Below are 19,480 nucleotides of genomic sequence, written 5' to 3'. Positions count from 1 at the left end.
TCATGCATGTAGAGCATCCGTTAAATGTTTTTTTCGCTTGCATTTATGAGCTAGTTAGGATACCTAACAAATACCTACCTAACAAAATGGACAATTGGTTAATATATTGATGTTTATTATTCATACATTTATTTTTCAGAACCTTGTTGGGTCAAGCATGGGGGGGTACTCGGTTGAAACAAAATTCAACATGGGGGGGGGTACAGTAGCCAAAAAAGGTTGAGAACCACTGGCTTAGCCGTAATGCCAGTCTCGCTGCACTTCTTGGCAGCTTTTGGACATTACTAATAATAAATCAATAAATCCTGTTAGCTGTACTTCACCCTGCTACCAAATTGTGAACTAATTTGCATTGTCACCCTTGAGTGGCCAAAAATTAACGTATTCATCTTCAAATGGTAAATACTATGGGTCTCGTGTATCTTCCCTCTTGTCATCCTTGAAAAAGACTCGTTTCTGTGGCTTGTGTGCTCGTGACATTGCAGGAAAACGGTTCCCTCTGGATTGCACGGCTCTTGCCCTGAGATCTGAAGGTACGCATAATGCTTTGTCAATCCACTGCTGGATGAGAACATTTATTTATACTTGCCTATTAAACATAATGGCAAACAAAAGGAAAAATGCGCGTGTACTTTGAAGCAAATAACTTCCACAGTCAATGATAATCCCCTTTATCTTGAAAAGCGGTAGCACAGCCTAACAGCACGGCGATAATTTTTCCCTGTTTAGCCGCCACCACACCAGAGGTCACAAACGGGTTTTGATTCCTTACCCGTACCCGGCCACACCAGGGTCGCAAACGGGTACCTGTACCCGGCCGGGTATCGGGTACGGGTAGCCGGGTATCGGGTAGGGTACGGGTATCGGGTACCCGATTGCGACCTCTGGGATGCAGCCATGTTGCAGGCGAGGGTGACTCACGGTCTACCCGTACCCGTACCCGGCCGCACCAGGGTCGCAAACGGGTACCCGTACCCGGCCGGGTACGGGTAGCCAGGTATCGGGTAGGGTACGGGTATCGGGTACCCGATTGCGACCTCTGCACCACACATTTTTGTAAGGCTCGATTTTAAACATTTATAGAGATTCCGATTGGCAGCTAAGGCTTTGCGTCACCAACACCACTCGGGGTTGCTCTCTCTTTCACGCAGGGTCATCGGGGAAGTCCGGCGCAGAAACGAGCGAGGTGATGCAGGTGTACACGCCTCTGGTGGCCCTGCTGCACAGCCTGCGTGAGGCCAGCCAGCTGCAGCTCGCCCTCATGGCTGTGTTGCGCCTCTTCGCCGCGTGCCACCAGCACATCTTCACCAACATCGTCAGCAAAGCGGTCGCCACTGGGGTAGGCGCACGTTGCTTTTATTTCAGGCCGAGGAGAATGTCGGTGGGGTAACTGGAGTGTCGGATCTGGTGTTACTTTTTACCACAATTTTATGTTGTCCTGGTGGTGCTAGTGGTGCTATGTCATGCACCGAAGTGTCCATTCAGAACTGCAGAGCAGCGTGCAACCCTTCATGCATAATAAGTATAACCCGTAAAAACCAAGTTTTTCACTATAAATCCTTTATATGCGTGGCGGCTAGTCCTCTCGTCCTCTGGCTTGAGATGGCTGCCACCTATGGGTCAGATGATTGCATTGCACCATTAAGCAATTGCTAATTAAATATAATATTTTTGTCCTAAAAAGTGTAAAATTTTGGAAAAAAAATTTCACGAACATTAATTGTCACGCACAACGAGTCTGTGTGGAAAATGTCAGCTCGATTGGATCACGGGAAGTGGGTTAAAAAACGACCGAAAGATTTGCACGGTCCTAAGCAAGCAAGCGAACTTAATATAAAGGATTTAAAAATGGCCCATGTAAGTGGGTACCAAAGATCCACCACTGAGGTCTCTTCAGATTAGCTCGAGTTCACACAGTTGAGGACAGCACTTTCCCACCTACCCTGCCACAGAGGAAAATGTTGTTGCGGTGCAGCGCAACTCTCCCTGTTAAAATGTGATATCTGCACACCATATCGTAGTTGTGAGTTCCGAATAAAATGTATTTATATCATGACATGATCCAGGAGCGTACTTGTAATATGATTCAGAGAAAAAAATACACGTTGGCTTAATGTCACACATGCATCTGACCAGTGGTCACCACATTTAGCGTTGGATAAAATGTTGTTTTTTAACATTGCAATATTTGAATCGTGTATTTATTTTCTCCATTGTTGCTTTTAGCTGCACGGCCAGAAATGGTATGACGAGCAGAAGACGCTTCTCTTCACGTTAACCAACACGGTGATGGATATTATCAAGCCGGTTGCTTTGGCTCTCGTACACAAGGTAGGCCGTTGATATCCTCCATGGGGTTTGTAGTCACTCGTGATGGATTTGGGGTGCTTTTTTGTTTGCTTTTGTTGGAATTAAAGGCTTCTAATAGATCGATGAACCCTTTGTTTTTCTCTCGTTAAGATTGCAGCGAGGCTTTTTTTGCTATCATGTTTGTAACCGTTACATCTTTTAGCATTTGAAAATTGCATTTATATGGATGGTTATTTATTTTACAAATAGTTGAATATCTCGATCTATACTTTCAGTCTCTGAATTTTCTTTTGTAGTTCTTTTAGTCGTTTATCAAAAATATTTATTAGAAGGGGTGGAGCGATCTTGTGCGTGTACGTCACATGCGTGGTGTGCAGAGAGCGCTTATTCCAATTTCACGAGACCTTGCGTGTATGTACCCTGGGAGACTTATACCGTGCTGATTAAGAAGCACTCCCTATTGTTTAACAATAATCGGATGCATGCAGCTTTGTACCGCCTTGAATTGTACTTTGAGTGGTAAACATGGAAAAGTGGCATGCCGTGGTGTGTCACGAGAACTGAAGTTTGAGAAACCGTGCTGGATATCATTTTTGCTGGAATGATAACGCTGCATCCTCCGCTGCTGCTCATCTCCTTCCTCCCACCTACCCCCATGGCCCTTCCCCTCCCCCCCCCCCCCACAGGTGTTGAATTCTCGCGCCGTGGACAAGAGCCTAGCTCTGAGCTACTGCCTCATGCTGCATCCTGATGTCGCCTTCGAGAAACTGTGGTCCCTTGTCAAAAACGCACAGAATAACTACCCCCGCATCTTGGTGAGTGCTGGTGCCTAACTGCACCTCTGTTTGCGCACTGCAACTTGCTGGTGATAAAATAAAGAATACAATTTGGGTTTATGTCACGTCGAAATGCAACTGCATCTGAAGACGCTGTTCAGAAAAAGCGAGCAAGTTTTTTTTGTTATTTAGAAAGGGATTCGGTCATAGGCAGTGGGGAATAAGGAAGGCCTTCAGCCCGGACTGAAACCGGGGCAGGGATTCGACAGCGCATATGCGGGCAGCAGAGGCGAAATGAGTTTGCCACACACTGAGAAAACGATACCTCTGGGGGCTTTGAAAGGTATTGTTTGCCGGAGAAGAGAGTGCATGGAGGGGCAGGAGTGAGATGAGAGAGGAGGGGGTGGGAAAGCACGAGTCCATGCTGGATCTTGAAGACAGAGTGCGATCTTAAATTAATTGTTAAATGCCTGCTGGTTACTCTTTCTGAAAAAACATATTTCTTAAGACAAATTGAGACCATGAATCTTGACAATTCATTGAGTCACGACGGGATTGAATTGTTACATGCCGACTCGTGGTGTATAGATCCAAGTATTTTTTTGATTCATATTTATGTTGGAGGGCCACGATACATGCATCGGATTGCATATGTAAAAATCTGGGGTTGGGGGCGGAGCGGGGGGATTGAGGGGGGGGGCTCATACTTTAAATGCCTACTTGATACCTCGGAGCAGGTGAGAAATTATAGGAAATGTCACTACCCTTCATAAAATGTTGATCATCATCCTTCCCCAATGCTGTTGTGTGATTCAGTCGATGGCCGTTGTTGGCGGGTGGCTGGCAGAGATGCAGAGCAGCCCCGACCAAGCCAAGTGCTTTGCAGAGCTCTACACTGACGCGCAGTGGGGAGTGAAGCTCAGCCGCCTCGGGGTACGTGTCCCCCCCCTCCCCGCCACTGAGACAGCGCATGGCGCTTGCAGCTTTACTGGATATGGTTTTCCCGCTGTCGTACCGTATAGCCCTACGATGTGTTTTCTGGTCGTAAGGAATGTCGTTTGTCATGATGTCCCGACGTTTCACTTTATGTACAGGGAGCTTCTCCGGAAACTGAATGTAGTTCCTGCAGAATCTATAGGAACTGCCTTCATCCAACAGTAGATTCTAATAAGGGCTATAAAGTAACGTATAATAATGAATTGTGTGTCAAAAAATTTCAGCTTTCTAAATGTGAAAGGAAAACCCGTTATTAAACAAAAGATTGATGTGAACAGGTGGCGTTCCACTCCGTGTTCTGCATGTCTCACGCCACCAAGGGCAACCTCATTCCAGCTCTGGTGAGCTCCCCAAATATGGACTCTGATCTCCTTCTGCAGTACTGCAGGTAAACTTGAGGCTGCACTCTTCACACGACATACTGCACGCTAGGCAAAGCACAACACATCACACGCTACATAATTTACACGACATGCCCATGCGGCACAACACACAATAGCCATGCACGCTGTATACTTCGCACACTGCACAATGTATAACACACCACGTGCTATGCTGTGCATGGCGCACCGCATACTAGACGCACATTTCCCCACATCTCCCTTACAAACAACCGTGAATCGCAGTTACCCCAAGTGGTTGGATAAAGAGTGTGGGGTCGCGCTGAGAGCCGGGCGTGCATTTGCGTTCCAGCGAGTACGGCTTGGAGAGCGATGCGGCGCTGCAGCAGTACATCGAGACGCTGCTGCTGCTCCCGCTGTGCCAGTCGGGCGACCTTGTGCCGGCTGCCGCTGCTCCTCCGTTGCGTGGTGCCGACGAAGGCGGCGACGCGGCAGAGGAAGAGAGGAGGAAGGCCGAGCAGGCCCGTCGCATTGGGAAGGCCTTCGCCGTCATCCCCTGCCTCTCCAAACAGGACGACTTTGTGCTCAATCTGACGGCGAAGCTGCATAAGGCATGGAGATGAGTGGAGGTTCAGCTCTCCGGGTTCTTCGTTTCCTAGATTAAATGTGTAATCTATCTGGTGCAGTGGTCTTGCAACTAAAATAACAAGAAGAGCCATTTTTTTCAAATTCGATAAACAACTTAATATTTAAAGAGCTGCATGTGGCTCCGGAGCTGCAGGTTGCCGACTCCTGATCTCGTACCATCCCTTTAACGGATGGTTTCCACCTTTTGCGATCTTCATTGTCTCTCTTCTCCTCGATACCTCACGAAACAAGCCTACAACACCTGGTTATCCCAGGTAGCCGCCCACCTAAGGACTAACCAGGCTCAGGGCTCCTTCGATTTTGGTCACATAGTGATTTGGTTGTCGGTGAGATCTTATTTTTTGCTGGGTTTGGTGGCCAAAACTGTAGGTCAACTAACACTGCATGTTCCCATACATTCTGTAAAAAATATATATATTTTATAGAATGAAGTGGAAAACACTCATTTGTTGGAATGTTGTTTTTGTTAATATTGATAACAAGCTTGCAACCACCATTGGAACCTCATTTGCCAGTAACAAAATATTATAATTGTTTTTATACCCTTTTATCTGGCAACAAAACTGACACCTTTTTTACAAGGAGTCATGTTTGTATTGACCACAATACCTGCAGTCGGAATGCAAACAAAAAACATAACTCTGATAATGTATGCACTGTCCTTGAAATTGATTGGTCCACACCCGAGACTGCTTTCTTTAGAGCCTAGTCTCACATGGTGTTGGACCAGATGACGCCAAAAGGCGCAGGTATTGTGGTCAATGCAAACATGACTCCTTGTAAAAAAAGGTGTCAGTTTTGTTGCCAGATAAAAGGGTAAAAAAAACAATTATCAAGCTTGCAACCATCAACTCACTGGTTTAATCACGGATGGCTGATACCCAGATTCAAAAGCAGGATCTCAGCGGTGCTAACTCCTGAGCAACCCGCCCACTTTAGCTCATTGCATCATAGTGTTTATGTAAAATATATTATTAGAAGCGTTCAAAAGGTCTCTTAAAGCTAAAACATATATCAAGGCTTATTTTTGTATTCACACACTGTTATAATACCGAATCAGAAAACTCCTCAATAGCAAAAGTTTTCCCTTCTGCTAAAAGCTTTAGTTCAGGTTTCAGACTTTTTTCCCACAATTGTATTTCACTGTAGGTTGGTAATGGCCCAACCAGGGTCAAATTCTCGCTCATATGTAATCTTTCATCCCGTTTTGTTCCCCCTTTTGCCTCCGACAGTTGAGTCCATATGACTACAATGGCATTGAAGTGATTCTCAAGGCCATGCAGGTCGCAGATTCCGACATTATGCACATAAACGTGGAACAGGTACGTGGGACTGATGTATGTATGTGTGCATGTATATTGAACTTCTTTCGCATCGTACGTAGCCATCCGTGTTAATCGGAGATGCAAGATGTGCTTGATGTGCTCTTAATAATCCTGTCTTTCATTTTCAAAATCAAATTCATTATTCATTGATTACCATTTGCCTGTCTTGTACTCATTCCAATTACAAGTTCGTCTTATGGTCATCTAAGGTGGTTTAGAATTACTTGCGGAAATAAAACATGCCCCACAAAATACCATTAATTTATAATGACATAATGACGTTATTGCCGGACCTCTGTCTCTCGTTAAAAAAAATAATTGCCGTCATCATGAACAAGTACAAACACTGATTTATTATTTTAAAAAATAATATATTAACGTTTCAGCCAGGTGGGTCTGGTTATATTTTTCATCTCTCAATAAGCGATTATGAGTTTGTTTCCAATTTGGAGGCCTATCATCCCTTGGGTTATTCTATGGCTAGGTTCTCCACGATCGAGTGTGAAATATTTTTGCTGGCTAAGGCCTGTCAACGGGGGCCCCAGAACATATCACATTTAATTCCAGACTATGACCATTCATAGCAGACTAATATAAATAGATTGTTGCCTGTAGATGGAGGGTGGCATTATGCAATGCAATTCCTCAAAAAGCCCATCTCATGACTCCAGCAATGACAATCTTGTTGCATCTCTCACCCTCGCCTCTTCTCCACCAAACCCTGGCACCACCACCGTTCCTGGCAAAATGCAGGCCCTGGAGCTGCTGAGGCACCTAAACTCCTACCGCCGGATCTCACCTCCCGGGAAGCTCGAGGAGCAGGGCTGGACCCTGCAGATAGCGCCGCTCGCTGCCACACGCCTGCCCTTCCACCTGCTGCCCTTCAACCCGCAGCACTTCTGGACGGTCATCAGTAAGGATGTTTGCCATCAAGGCTTCCCAGAATTCTGGGAGGCTGCCCGGTTGGTGTTGGACTTGTATTCATGGATTATTGTGCTGGTGGGATCTTCATGAAAAATACCGTGCTGGTGGCTCAGAGGTCACTCAGGTGGCTGGGGGTAGCTCAGAGGTCAGACTACAGAGCTGGCACCCCAGAGATCCTGTGTTTGCATCTGGGTTTTAGCCACCACTGATAAAAAATAAAACTGGGTCCTCAGGTGTAATGAGTGGTCTCGGTCGGATCACCAAGGACTGCACAAAAAACCCATCCACGTGAAATTAGGAACCGGCACTTAATTTGGCTACCTTTCAGCTCTGAGAATTAAAAATATTGCTTTCACTGTCATACGATGGACATTAATCTCAGTGGCTTGGTGGAAACGCGCTGCCCTCTACTGTGTAGAACAAGTCACTTGATTGGATCTCAGAGTTGGCTTTATGATATCTGCTTCCGACAGCTGTTCTCTAACACAAAGGGTCACATCGCTCTGATAGATTTGAAAGGTTCCTTTGTTTCATGACATTACACTGATGGCACAATAAAGATAAAATTGAGGGAAAGACATATAAATGCTACACGAATACATTTATTGGGAAATCCTAGTAAGTTCTAGACAACACAGATATGTATAATAAGCACACAACTTCTGCAAATGCAAATACTGTCATTTCCTGAAGAAGTGCATTATGGTCCTTTTTTCTTAGGTCGCAAAATGCGAGCAAATGTAATTGATAGCAACAGTGATATAATGCTCTTATAAGTGGTCACAGATTAAACCTTATTAGGACTCATCAGCACAGTGTACTCACCAGTGCTCACTGCAACAAAGTCTGCCTCTGGAAACGATATACAGTATGTAGGTCCCACTTTCATTAGCTTGGCTAATGCCATAAGCTGTATAAAACCTAAATTTGGTTTCACATGGAGAAATGCACTTCTCCTCTGTTCATTAAATATTCACAATGGACTTCGTGCCTGTTCATTATGCATTGGTTATTCTTCATTGCAAACGTAACGCCACAACATTGGCCATCGTGCTGCGACTGTCAAATAATGGTAATATTTCTGCCAAGATTTATGGGGCGCTGTAAGCGGGGGGGGGGGGGGGGGGGGTGGAAAAAGAGCGACACCGTGTTTTGATTTACAATTGCAGCTCCAGAGCTGAGCGAGGACACACTCCCCACCCTCGTGCTCATTGCCAAGCTCCTGAAGGTCAGTTCATTCTCTGTCATCACAACACGGGAGCCATGCATCGCTTCCAACAGAGACCATGCTGTGCGCTCGTTACACCGCATCAACGTTGATACGAGTGTTGGTGACTTGTGCTGTGAACCTACCGTTTGATTACATTAGCCCAGAGTTCAGCAACCTGTGGCTCCAGAGCCGCATGCGGCTCTATAAGAACTGCTTTGTGACGGTATTTATTAAGGACCGTCTCGTATTCGCATATATTGTGGCTCTTGATTTTTTTTTTTACCAAATTCAAAAAGAATGGATCTCTTTTGTGTTATTTTGGTTGCTGACCCCTGCATTAGCCCAATAATTATCTGGAAAGCCGTTATCCCCGTTATTGTGGTACATGTAGCTCATTGGCAGAGCAAGACGCTCGCATTTGAAGGGATGGGAGTTCAAATCCTGGTTTGAAGGTTCTCAGTCCACCATCTCTGGGGTCTATCAAATGAGTCCCATGGAGGGAAGGTCAACAGTGGTTGTCTTATGGAAAGACTGGCACCCACCATGGGAAACTGGATTTGTATCTACTGACTCGGGGTTGTAAACAGGAGTTGATCACCACTTTAGTGCTCATTTGGGTAGGAAATAACTTCGACTTTTATATATATCGTATATAGTTGTGAACATTTATGTTTTAGGACACACGAGCTTATAAACTGTATCCTACTGGAATTTTCGAGAACTTGCTTCCTTTGCAATGCGCATGTAACGCTAAATAAAAAAAAAAATCTGTTCTGACATCCACGATCCATACTTTGAAACATACATGTAAAATATTATTAATTACGACTATTCATGCAAATAATTGTGCAGCTGTTCTAGTGAGTTTAGTGGAACGAATGGGACGGAACAAGGCAGACATCTCAAGGCAGAATACAAACTAGATAACAGAAATTATTCTTGAATTAAATCATGGGGCCCACACATTGTCACAATCGATTTGCTGGGTTTGGGATCAATAGTTGCATGTCTCATTTGCAAACACTGCCCTGTGACTGGAATTTACATAACAAACCAACGTTGTGGGTAATTTGACGCTCTTAACAGCAGGACTGCTGCTCTGAACTTTCCCCTTTGTGTGTATTCTTCAGTTGTGAAGTCAGTGTTACAACGGTGGTAAAGCATCCGCAAACCTCTTGCTACACACCGGCTGCCAACAGAGACCCTGACATTTTTACATTGGACATTGAAAAACTAAATCTGGCATGGATTCTACCACTAGATAATTTTTTTTGTGGTTGTGCTGTCTCGCTCTCTGATCTATTTTTTGTGTTGCACCGTGTGCTGTTCGGCATGTCCAACTTTTTACTGCACATGCTGTGAGCTTCGGCAATTCTTTTTTCAGATTTACACACAGCGCAACCCGCAAACGAGTTAGAGTTGGCAAGGATTTTGTTTCTGATGCCAAGCGGTCACTGATGCGCGACAGGCTCACCGATTGATCTTCAAGTTTTTTACGTGCGTGATGCCGTGTGAACCAGATGCCGCTGGACAAACTCTACCTGTCCGCCATCAAACACGTCTTCGAGAAGTCCCTCAAACCCAAGATCCTGCACCGTTCGTTGGAGAGGACGAATGCCACCGCTGCCGCCACAGCCGGGGCACAAGCCACTCGGGTGGCACCCTATAGAACTTCTGCTTCCTCCTCCTGCCTAACGATCGACAAGGAGGCGATGGATACCGTGCAGAAGCTGTACTCCTATGTGCTCGCGATCCAGAACCCTGAGTGGGCTAACGCCATTGCCTCGTGCATCGCCCATGAGCTACCATCAGGTGCATTTCCTCCTGTGCCCCTGCCTTTTGCTCTGCCCTATAAGTGTAACTGCCTGTCATAGGAAGAAAAAATACTAAAGTAAGGTCTGTAACTAGTTGGCTGCCTTGCAGATGGCAATAACGAAGTCTTCTATAATTTAAATGTACAGCCATTTTTGACAATCCACTGCTGGATGAAGGCTTCCCAATGCTGAGATATTCATAGGGATTATTGTACAATACTTCACCAATGCTTGTCAGATGGTGAGGGTGTGGGGGGCCCAGGAACGGTTCAGATATCACTCGCCACTAATGTTAGCTGTGCCTGGGGAAAATGAACGTTGCTTCATTGTGCAGTGTACTAACCACTGTGCAACCGCTCTGCCAAACAAATGGAACACTGGATAAAATGAAAGGAATAAAATAATATCAGGCAATGTGATTTTTTATGCAATTAAAAATGTCAGTATAAATGCTAAACACATTTTAAAAATGAGTTATAGTTCTACTATAAGATGACCTGGAAGATTCCATGTGGGGTGTATGTTTTCTTGTGTTATCACACCCATAAATTATTTAATATTTATTCAAATTACAAGGCGATGTCATGTTAATGTTTTTTTTTGACTAACAGATCATATAAACACTGGACAAATGAGACATGGCAAACGAGAAGCAGTAATGCCTTATTAGTGCTGAAATGATTAATTGGCTAAATAGATTCCGAATAAATTAACGTGATTAATCACTCATTACATGTTTTTAATTAATTACGAATCTGCTTGCGGCCTCATTGTGGGAGACTCGCCGCAGAGCGAGGCGCCTGCGCGGCGATGACGCGGCGATGACGCGTGATGATGGTGACATCCTCTTTGGTTTTTTTCGGTAAAGTCACGTAGATAAAAAATAAAATAAATTAAAAATGAAAAAAACTAAATTAAATCACGGCGTTTCGGGCGCAACACAAGCGTCCGTCTTCAGGTGGGGACAATACGCAGCGAAATAACAATCGCTTAAGTGTGTCTAAGAGATGGCTGTGACGAGGGATTATATAGCTGCGGGGAGGGTGGAGAGGAGCCAGGGTTTGTGTGGTGCTGTGCTGGGAGGTGGGCATGGAGTTCAAACTAAAGCTTTGTGATGCAGGGGGTGGATGGAGGAAGTTGAGCTGGTTAATAGGAAAGCTATTAAAAAACTAAATTTAATCACCAATACACTACACTGGTGACATCGTCAGTCCTCCCACTACGTCGACCTCGTGCTCGTGCCGTTACTTACTTGTGAAAAAAGTTTCTTGGGCATAATCAGTCGGCTTTAATCAATGAATGACTATATCACTAGCTACACATTTGGGGAACAATTGACGAGCACAATCCATACATGTATTTTATAAAGTAACACAAAAAATGAGCTGCAATGTATTTTGCATTTATTACAGCGGGATGTGCAGTCCTCATTAAATCTTTATATGATCCGCACTCTGGTAAAAAAAAAAAAATTGCTAACAAAGGATAAGTTGTCATGGTGGAATTCAGGGTCATTTTAAAGCCACGGCTTGAAAACCACAATTTGACATTGCATTGGTGTAATGGGAGACTTAGAAATAAAACGTTAAGTGTGAGTCTGCGCATTGGACATTCTGTGCGGAAACCCTTTGTGCACTACAGCCCTTCTGCTAATCCACTGTTTGTCGACGGCCTCCCTACGCCTTGTTAGTTGTTGTTTTTTTTTTACACCATACTTTACCACACTGAGCAGTGCAGGCTATGGCGGTGGGGGCCCAAAGATTGGTTCGGATATATCACTCGCCACTGATGTTAGCCGTGGCCGGAAATCGAACTTAGATGATCGGGTTTAGAGTGGAGCCCACCAATCGTTGCAACACCGTTCCAGTCAAAACTCTTTTAAACCCCTTGTAATTAAACACTTGAGAGCGTCACCAATATGGAGGGTGGAATCGTGAAGGGGATGAAATGAATAAACTGTGGATGCTTGTGGTTGGTTTCTACAGGTCCGGAGAAGGTTCACGTCCTCAACCTGTGCATCATACTGGCTCAGCGCTGGCTGAGCAGCATACCAAAGGTGAGCTCCCTGACATTTGTCTCACTCCTAGGGACCCACCCAGTCCAGGTAAAATGTACAGCCATTTATCAGTCCACTGCTGTCCCCTCCCCAATCACCTGTCAATATTATTATCATCACCTCCATCATGTTCTTGAGTAGAACTGGTCAACCGATCATGACATGGCAATTCATTCATAACCTCCCCGAAGACTTCGTTTTTTTAATCAATCATGTTTTTTAGAATCGGTGATCAATTGATCATGACTTAGTAAATCAATGCTACATTCCTCTCCAGGCACTCGTTAATGCAATCTCCATCATTATCATCATGATAAGGAGCATTAATACATTTACCCAACTGTGTTCGCAGGGCGAGGAGGGCAAAAATGACACGGCAAATGCATGCAGGCTGCTGGAAAAGATGACCGTGCAATATCGGCGCTCGGCCACGGAGAACTGCCTGAATAACCACGGCTTGTCTTCACTCGACACCCTATCCATGCTCTCCACGCCCGCCAAGCTCATCGTCTGCCTCTATGACCACGCCAGCATCCTTGAGCGTGCCGCCAACCCCATGCTCGGCGATTACCCTGGTGCGTTTTGACTTGTCGTCCCGTGCCTCTTTTTGGATGGCAATTTAATTGGAGTGCCTGTTTGTCCGCAGCAACAATGCGCTTCTGAGAAAAGACGTGTTGAATTTAAAAAGCAACGCTGCACTCGCTCGCAGATATACACGCGGCGGTGAACGAGATCGGAGAGGTGAACAAGACGGACGTACGGAAAATTCGCGTGATGCTGCTGCAGCAGTGGCTGAACCCGCCCAGTGATTCATCTGAACAGTGGGTAAGTGGCATGTGCATCGGCATTGCAGTTATATTCCAATTACGCCTTTTGGTATCATATGGTCATGGAATTAAGAACTTCCTCTTCAGGACTATGTTCGAGAACAGGCCGTGGAAGATGACATCCCAGAACTCCTTCTGGTGCCACTTAAATGTCTTTATTTCCACACTGAGTGGTGCACTTTCTCATGACTTGCAAAGAGTGTTAATTGCATGTCGACAAAAATAAATTGCAGTTTTAAATTCTCAGAGCCAAAATGATCCAGATTGAATGTGATTGTTTTCCTGTATATTCGTTGGTGACTGGGGTGAGACCCGGTTTTTAAACTCAGGTTTCAGATTTGAACACAGACTCCCTGGTGCCATCTCAGCGCTTTGATACAGTGTTAGTGCCCCCTGACCCACCCAGCTACCTCTTGGCAGACACTATAGAAGGTTTCCGCTTCAGCAATCTCTTTTGTCACTGTTCTTTTCAGCTGTGCAGATGAATAATTGGTTTGCCTGGTGCCTCTCTGCTGAATTTTCCCTCATATCCCGTGCTAAATTCACTTCTAGATGAAGTCTCCAAAGCACATCGCCTTATTCTTTGGGTCTTTCGGTAAAGTCATGCAGATGGCTTCACAAGTATGTGGACCAGAGTTAACTTGGAGAGATGTTCATAGGTAGTTACGTGATATCTGTGTGCTGTTCTCTAACTGCTCTGGAAGAGATCTGCATGGATTATTTTTCTCGTGACATGACTGATAGCACAATCGAGATAAAGTACAAAGCTTCTATTTTTCAGTGAACAAAATACTTTGATGAGCCCCCGCAGAAGCTGGTTCGCACTTCATTAGAATGTGTTAGACACACGTGCACACTTGCCTGCATGCGTACACAGCAGCGCAACAACGTACGCACAATGATAAACATGCAGCACAAAAGGCTATTGTGTACCATGCAAGCTGCAGCGACGATCAATTTTTAATCTTGCCACCGCACTGTAGAAGCCGATGGGTGACAGTGACCAACGTGTTTGAATACGCAACCAGTGTCACATAAATCTGACTTTGTGAGAAGCACAGATTTGACGTTATTGGAAATTCTGTTTTTCGGAGTAATAATAAACGCCAGCTCTGTGGATCCTTGTTTAATGCGCGCAGTGGCAACTTTATAACAATGATGCACATTTGTCAGCAGTTTGTGATGAATCAGCAATATTCGACTTCATCTGCACGATCCAACATGCAGATGAAGGAGTTGCAATTACGGTAAAGCCATATTGCCAAATTTCAGCGATTTGACGTGCAGATACTGATGGCTACACAGCAAATAAAGCATAAGGTTGCATATTAATAAAGATGCTGTGACAGCTTTCTCAAGAGGAAATCATCATGGGCCTGTCATAGCCCAGTACCTAATTTTAAACATACTCCACATGAATTGCAAAGTGCATGAAGAGAATATTTGTTTTACTCCCCTTTGAAATACTTCTTCAACTGTCTCACGTAGCGCTGTCTGCGTTAACAGAGCCGATTGAATTTCAGATTGAGATCTCGGCGTGTGTGTGTGTAGGGAGCAGTGGTGTTGCTGTTAGCGCGCTGCACTACGAACCCAGCGACCTGAGTTTGATTCCCACTCATGGCCAACACCAATGACGATTATCTGAACCATGGGCCTCCCCTAGGTCTACTCAGCCTAAAATAAGTACCTGGTGCCATGTGTAAACATCGCCACTGGGGAGACAAAGGTGGCCGGGCGTGGTGTTGGCCACCCACGGTGTTGTGTGCCGTTTCGGCCATTGTAGGTGCTCGCTAACAGCACTTGCCACAATAGTCTGTTAAGCCTATATGGGGGATCTTTGTCTTTGTGTGCACATGTTCCACGTGACGCAGACAGCGTTAAATCACGTGGGACGTGTTTAAAAATTGGGCTTGTGCAGCGTGGAATGAGTTCATTTGTAATGAATGGGAGGAGTAAATTTGTAAACGCGGAAAGACGTAACGCGGTGGATCGCGAGAACTGGAGTTTGGGAAACCATGTCTTAAGAGAACGTGGCAGGAAAGCGTTGTAGATGTAATTGGACAACGGAGGTTACAATGGGGTGGGGTGGTGCATGTGAGGCAGGCATTGAGGTGGCACCCAGAGGTCGGTGACCAAGGGGAAGACCGTAAAAACCCAGATGGTGGAATATTTTGCGGGTTCGATCCCAACCCCGACGCCTGCGTATTTGGAGTTTGCGTGTCTCTCTCTCCCCGTGGTCACGTGGATTTTTCTTCAGGTCCTCCGGTTTTTCCCTCCACGTTTAGAATCAACGTGCTTTTAGAGTATTTGGCTGCTATAAATTTCCACGTGATGAGCTACTTTAGTTGAGCTATCATTTGTGGCCAGGTCGCTTATGAAAAAGAGCTGCATAGCTCAGTGGGCCTCACCTGGTAAAAAAAAATACAAGGGTCAGACCAGGAGTGCAGAGGTTGACTGCAATTGCTACGGTGTCTTGCAAAAGGAAGGCGAAGTGTGGTGACATCAACAGCATTGGCCTTAAATTTCGCAATTAAACCTTGCTTTGAATCGCAGTTACCAACGATCTTATTGAAAGATAAAATTAACCTTGATCCCTAGGCCAGTTACTTTTAAGGACATGGGTTTTTATTTGCACAGGGACTGGACGGTGGGGTGCAACCATCTGATCTTCATACAGACAGCAGCCTGGCAAAGTGAGTACCTGCATAAAAATAAAGAAGAATCGTGCAATGTTAAAAAAAAATTATCTAACATTTCAACTAGTTTGCCAAGATGCTTGCATGCGTGCTGTACACACACACAGCCTCTCCACGCCTTGCGGGTCCGGGTGAGTATTTGGTCATACATCACCGTGCAGGTTAATGAAGTCATAGAGTATAGATATGGTAGCAAAGAAGTATGGTACAACAATTGATAGGGTTTTTTTATTGTATGCACTGCCCTCTGCTACTGCCCACCACGTAGCCCTACAGCCTACAACAGCCTCTTGTGGATGGTGATCACCCATCCAAGCATGATCCAGGCTCGAACCTGCTGGGCTTCTGAGATTATATGATCTCGTCTGTGCAAACGAGTGACAAAACATGTCAGACAAGCCAATGTTGAGTAGACTTTTCCCCCCTCAAATTTGGTTAAAATTCAGGGCAGTGATTCGATTCATGTCGCGTGAACATAATAATACAATTTAATCAATACATCCGCTACTTTCTTAGTGTTCAGCTTACTTAAATGTGTTATTGGAATTTGCAATTGCTGGATTAAGACCTTCATTCAGCAGTGGATTGTATGTATGTTGAACTTCTTTCTCACCATACGTAGCCAACCATGCTAATCGGAGGTGTGGGATTGACGAAGAGCTGTTAAAAAATATTTTATTTTGTAAGTCTGTTGTCGTCTGTATGTATGTTTGCCTGTCTCTTGCTCTACACGTATATATGTTTACTGTTGCCTTGTTATCACTTAGTAATAGGCCATTGCATTGCTTGGCCTCACAGAGGACACCGCAGGCAATTTAAAATCAGAGCAATGCGACCTGGAAATTGATTAACTCAATACTGCCCGAGGTCGTGTGTATAGCATCAATAATAATTGAGCCACTGGCCTCCCCCTGTGCCATTTGGCCAGTGCACCCCAGCCCTCCCCACCACCCTACTGGAGTGCTCTGTGTATTGGTTCTGGGGGTCACTCCTTGGTCGATCCATCTTCTAATAAGTTCCCGGTGTGGTGTGTAAACATCCGCGTTGGGAAGATGCCAGGTGGCCGGGCCATGACTGACCAGAACACCTCCATTGTGTGCCATGCCAAGTCTCAATATGAGCACGCTGTTAGAATTCGACCCAAAAGTGTTGTTTTAACCGATACGACGGATCTGGTACCTGTTTAAAGTGGTATTTGAACTTGCCATGGCCTTTCCCTAGGTTTGACTCAGCCTTAAATGAATACTGGTGTAGTGTGAAATAAGCTTGTTTGCAGGCATTACGTGTATTGTTGCGTCGTGAGATTGAGAGAGACCATGAGAAGTTGGTAACAGCTATGGGAGGTCTTCATCAAGCAGTGGCTAGAACCTGGTTGGTGATGAATGTATTGGTTGGTGTGTGTCGGCATAGGATAATGTACTTGCTGCAAACCCTGCCCCTGGACTACAGCACCCGCGGACTGATTACCATTGCCAATGGCGTAAGTATTTCGCTTGCTCATCACAAATGGACACACTGCCATTCCAAGTAACAGATACAGCAATATAATGATGTGAGTCATTTGTATACTGCAGTCTATTAAAAACATTGATATAGCGTCAAAAAAACAGAGGCAGCCAAATTGGAAAACGCGCCTGAGAGTACGTCCGCTGCAGAGATCTAGCATGTAGCTCTGAAATTAGGTTGTATGCATGCATGCATGTGCTAGATGGATTGTTACGGCGCAAGACGTTGAGATGGTGAATACGTTTTGGGAGGCCTTCCTCCAACAGCGGATTGATCATGGCTGATGCCACGATGGCGAGATATTAACTGCCTCGCCTGGTATACAGGAGGTCGTGGGTTCGATCCCGACCCTGACGCCTGTGTATTTGGAGTTTGCACGTTCTCCCCGTTGTCGCGTGGATTTTTCTCCGGGTCCTCTGGTTTTTCCCTCCACATTTAAAAACATGCGTTTAGAATATTTGGCTGCTATAAATTTCCACATGATAAGCCACTTCCTTGAGCTATCATTTGTGGCCAGGTCGTTTGTGAAAAAAAAGTGATATAGCTCAGTGGACCTTACCTCGTAAAAGAAAAAAGTTTTTCAGCTTAGTTTGATGACTGATGATAGCGCCTCTCTTTCACGACAGGTTTCGAAGTGCTAACATTTGTTTTTGGTGCGTGCGTCTCCAGCAGTCTATGTCGGACGCGAAGGTGACTTACAGACAGCGCGCGCGAGCACTGCATTGCCTCCTCCGCCTAGCGGACGCCCCCACCATCGAGTCCATCACCAAGCAGCCTCTGGAGAAAGTCCGGTGAGCATCGACCCACGCCCGTCACGAACACGGCCTTACAACCCACACGCCTGTGTAATCCAGCACTTTGGAAGCGAGTGTGGGCGGATCATATAGATTTATGAAATGTCCACAAACCCTCTGGGCTGCGAGGTGGCCAAGAGGTCTGCTCCTTTTTACACGCTTTTATTTAACTCACTCCGTCTGTTGTATCCTCAAAAAAGAAATCTTGTAACTCAATTTTTACCTAGTTCCAAATGTGCTGTCGACTGTTAACTTGAAATAGCTATGTCATACTGATGACAAGACTATATTCTATCATAAAAAATCCAAAACATATATTTTTAACATTTTACACGCTTTTATTTAACTTACTCTGTGTGTTGTCGTATCCTAAAATCGTGTAACTCAATTTCAACCGTATTCCCAATGTCGTAGCGACTGCAAACTTGTTATAGGTGTGTCATATTGATGACAATACTATATTCTATCATTGAAAATTTTAAATATCTATTTTTAAACAATCTTTTTTACGGCTCTAATTGTTCACGTTTACGGCTCTAATTCTCGACACTCAACTCACGTTGGCTGTAAATCACCACGGTCCCTTACGGATGCAAAAAGACGAGGATCAAAAGAAGCTGTCTCTTATTCTTAGGTTTTTTCGGTAAAGTCACGTAGGTAAAACATTAAAATTAATTAAAGTAAAATAAAATAAAATTCACGACGTTTCGGAGGCAACACAAGCTTCCTCATTTACTTGATACAGCTGTCGTGGCTGTGACGGTTCCACCTGAAGACGGAAGCTTGTGTTGCCTCCGAAACGTCGTGAATTTTATTTTATTTTACTTTTATTAATTTTAATGTTTTACCTACGTGACTTTACCGAAAAAACCTAAGAATATGAATCCTTGCAGTCACGAAAGCTTCAAATCTAAAGCTGTCTCTGGTGTGGACCAATCAGTTTCAAGGACAATGCATATATTATCAGAGTATGTTTTTTGTTTGCATTCTGACCACAGGCATTGTGGTTAATGGAGACATGATTCCTTGTAAAAGGTTTCAGTTTGGTGTTTTTACATCTTAACACCTGTTTTGTTGCCAGAAAAAAAGGGGAAAAAACCTATTATCATTTCAAGAGCGGCAATGCATGGGAATACTAAACGGTGGTCCTTAATAAATATCGTCACTAAACAGTCCTTAAAGAGCCGCATGCGTCTCCGGAGCCACAGATTGCCAGCATAAAAATCTATATCCAAGTTTGAAAGCCACACGATGTAT

General features: G+C 44.8%; 1 protein-coding gene across 1 annotated transcript in view; it reads left to right on the top strand.

The window, feature by feature from the left end:
• The window catches only part of KNTC1 (kinetochore associated 1), a 71,254-nt gene that overhangs the window by 34,224 nt on the left and 17,550 nt on the right, over positions 1–19,480 (top strand). The window contains exons 39-55 of the mRNA XM_078606205.1: positions 486–533; positions 1,152–1,339; positions 2,227–2,331; positions 2,997–3,125; positions 3,903–4,019; positions 4,361–4,470; positions 4,776–5,034; positions 6,304–6,393; positions 7,150–7,309; positions 8,490–8,548; positions 10,051–10,342; positions 12,330–12,400; positions 12,753–12,975; positions 13,110–13,225; positions 15,865–15,920; positions 17,334–17,403; positions 18,099–18,220. Of these exons, the coding sequence (XP_078462331.1) occupies positions 486–533; positions 1,152–1,339; positions 2,227–2,331; positions 2,997–3,125; positions 3,903–4,019; positions 4,361–4,470; positions 4,776–5,034; positions 6,304–6,393; positions 7,150–7,309; positions 8,490–8,548; positions 10,051–10,342; positions 12,330–12,400; positions 12,753–12,975; positions 13,110–13,225; positions 15,865–15,920; positions 17,334–17,403; positions 18,099–18,220 (2,215 nt within the window). The remainder of the gene's footprint in view (positions 1–485; positions 534–1,151; positions 1,340–2,226; positions 2,332–2,996; positions 3,126–3,902; positions 4,020–4,360; positions 4,471–4,775; positions 5,035–6,303; positions 6,394–7,149; positions 7,310–8,489; positions 8,549–10,050; positions 10,343–12,329; positions 12,401–12,752; positions 12,976–13,109; positions 13,226–15,864; positions 15,921–17,333; positions 17,404–18,098; positions 18,221–19,480) is intronic.

This window comes from Lampetra planeri, chromosome 25 (assembly GCF_965212315.1).
Source record: "Lampetra planeri chromosome 25, kcLamPlan1.2.h2, whole genome shotgun sequence".
Taxonomy (NCBI): Eukaryota; Metazoa; Chordata; class Hyperoartia; order Petromyzontiformes; family Petromyzontidae; genus Lampetra; species Lampetra planeri.
This window is presented reverse-complemented; position numbering and strand designations above follow the sequence as displayed.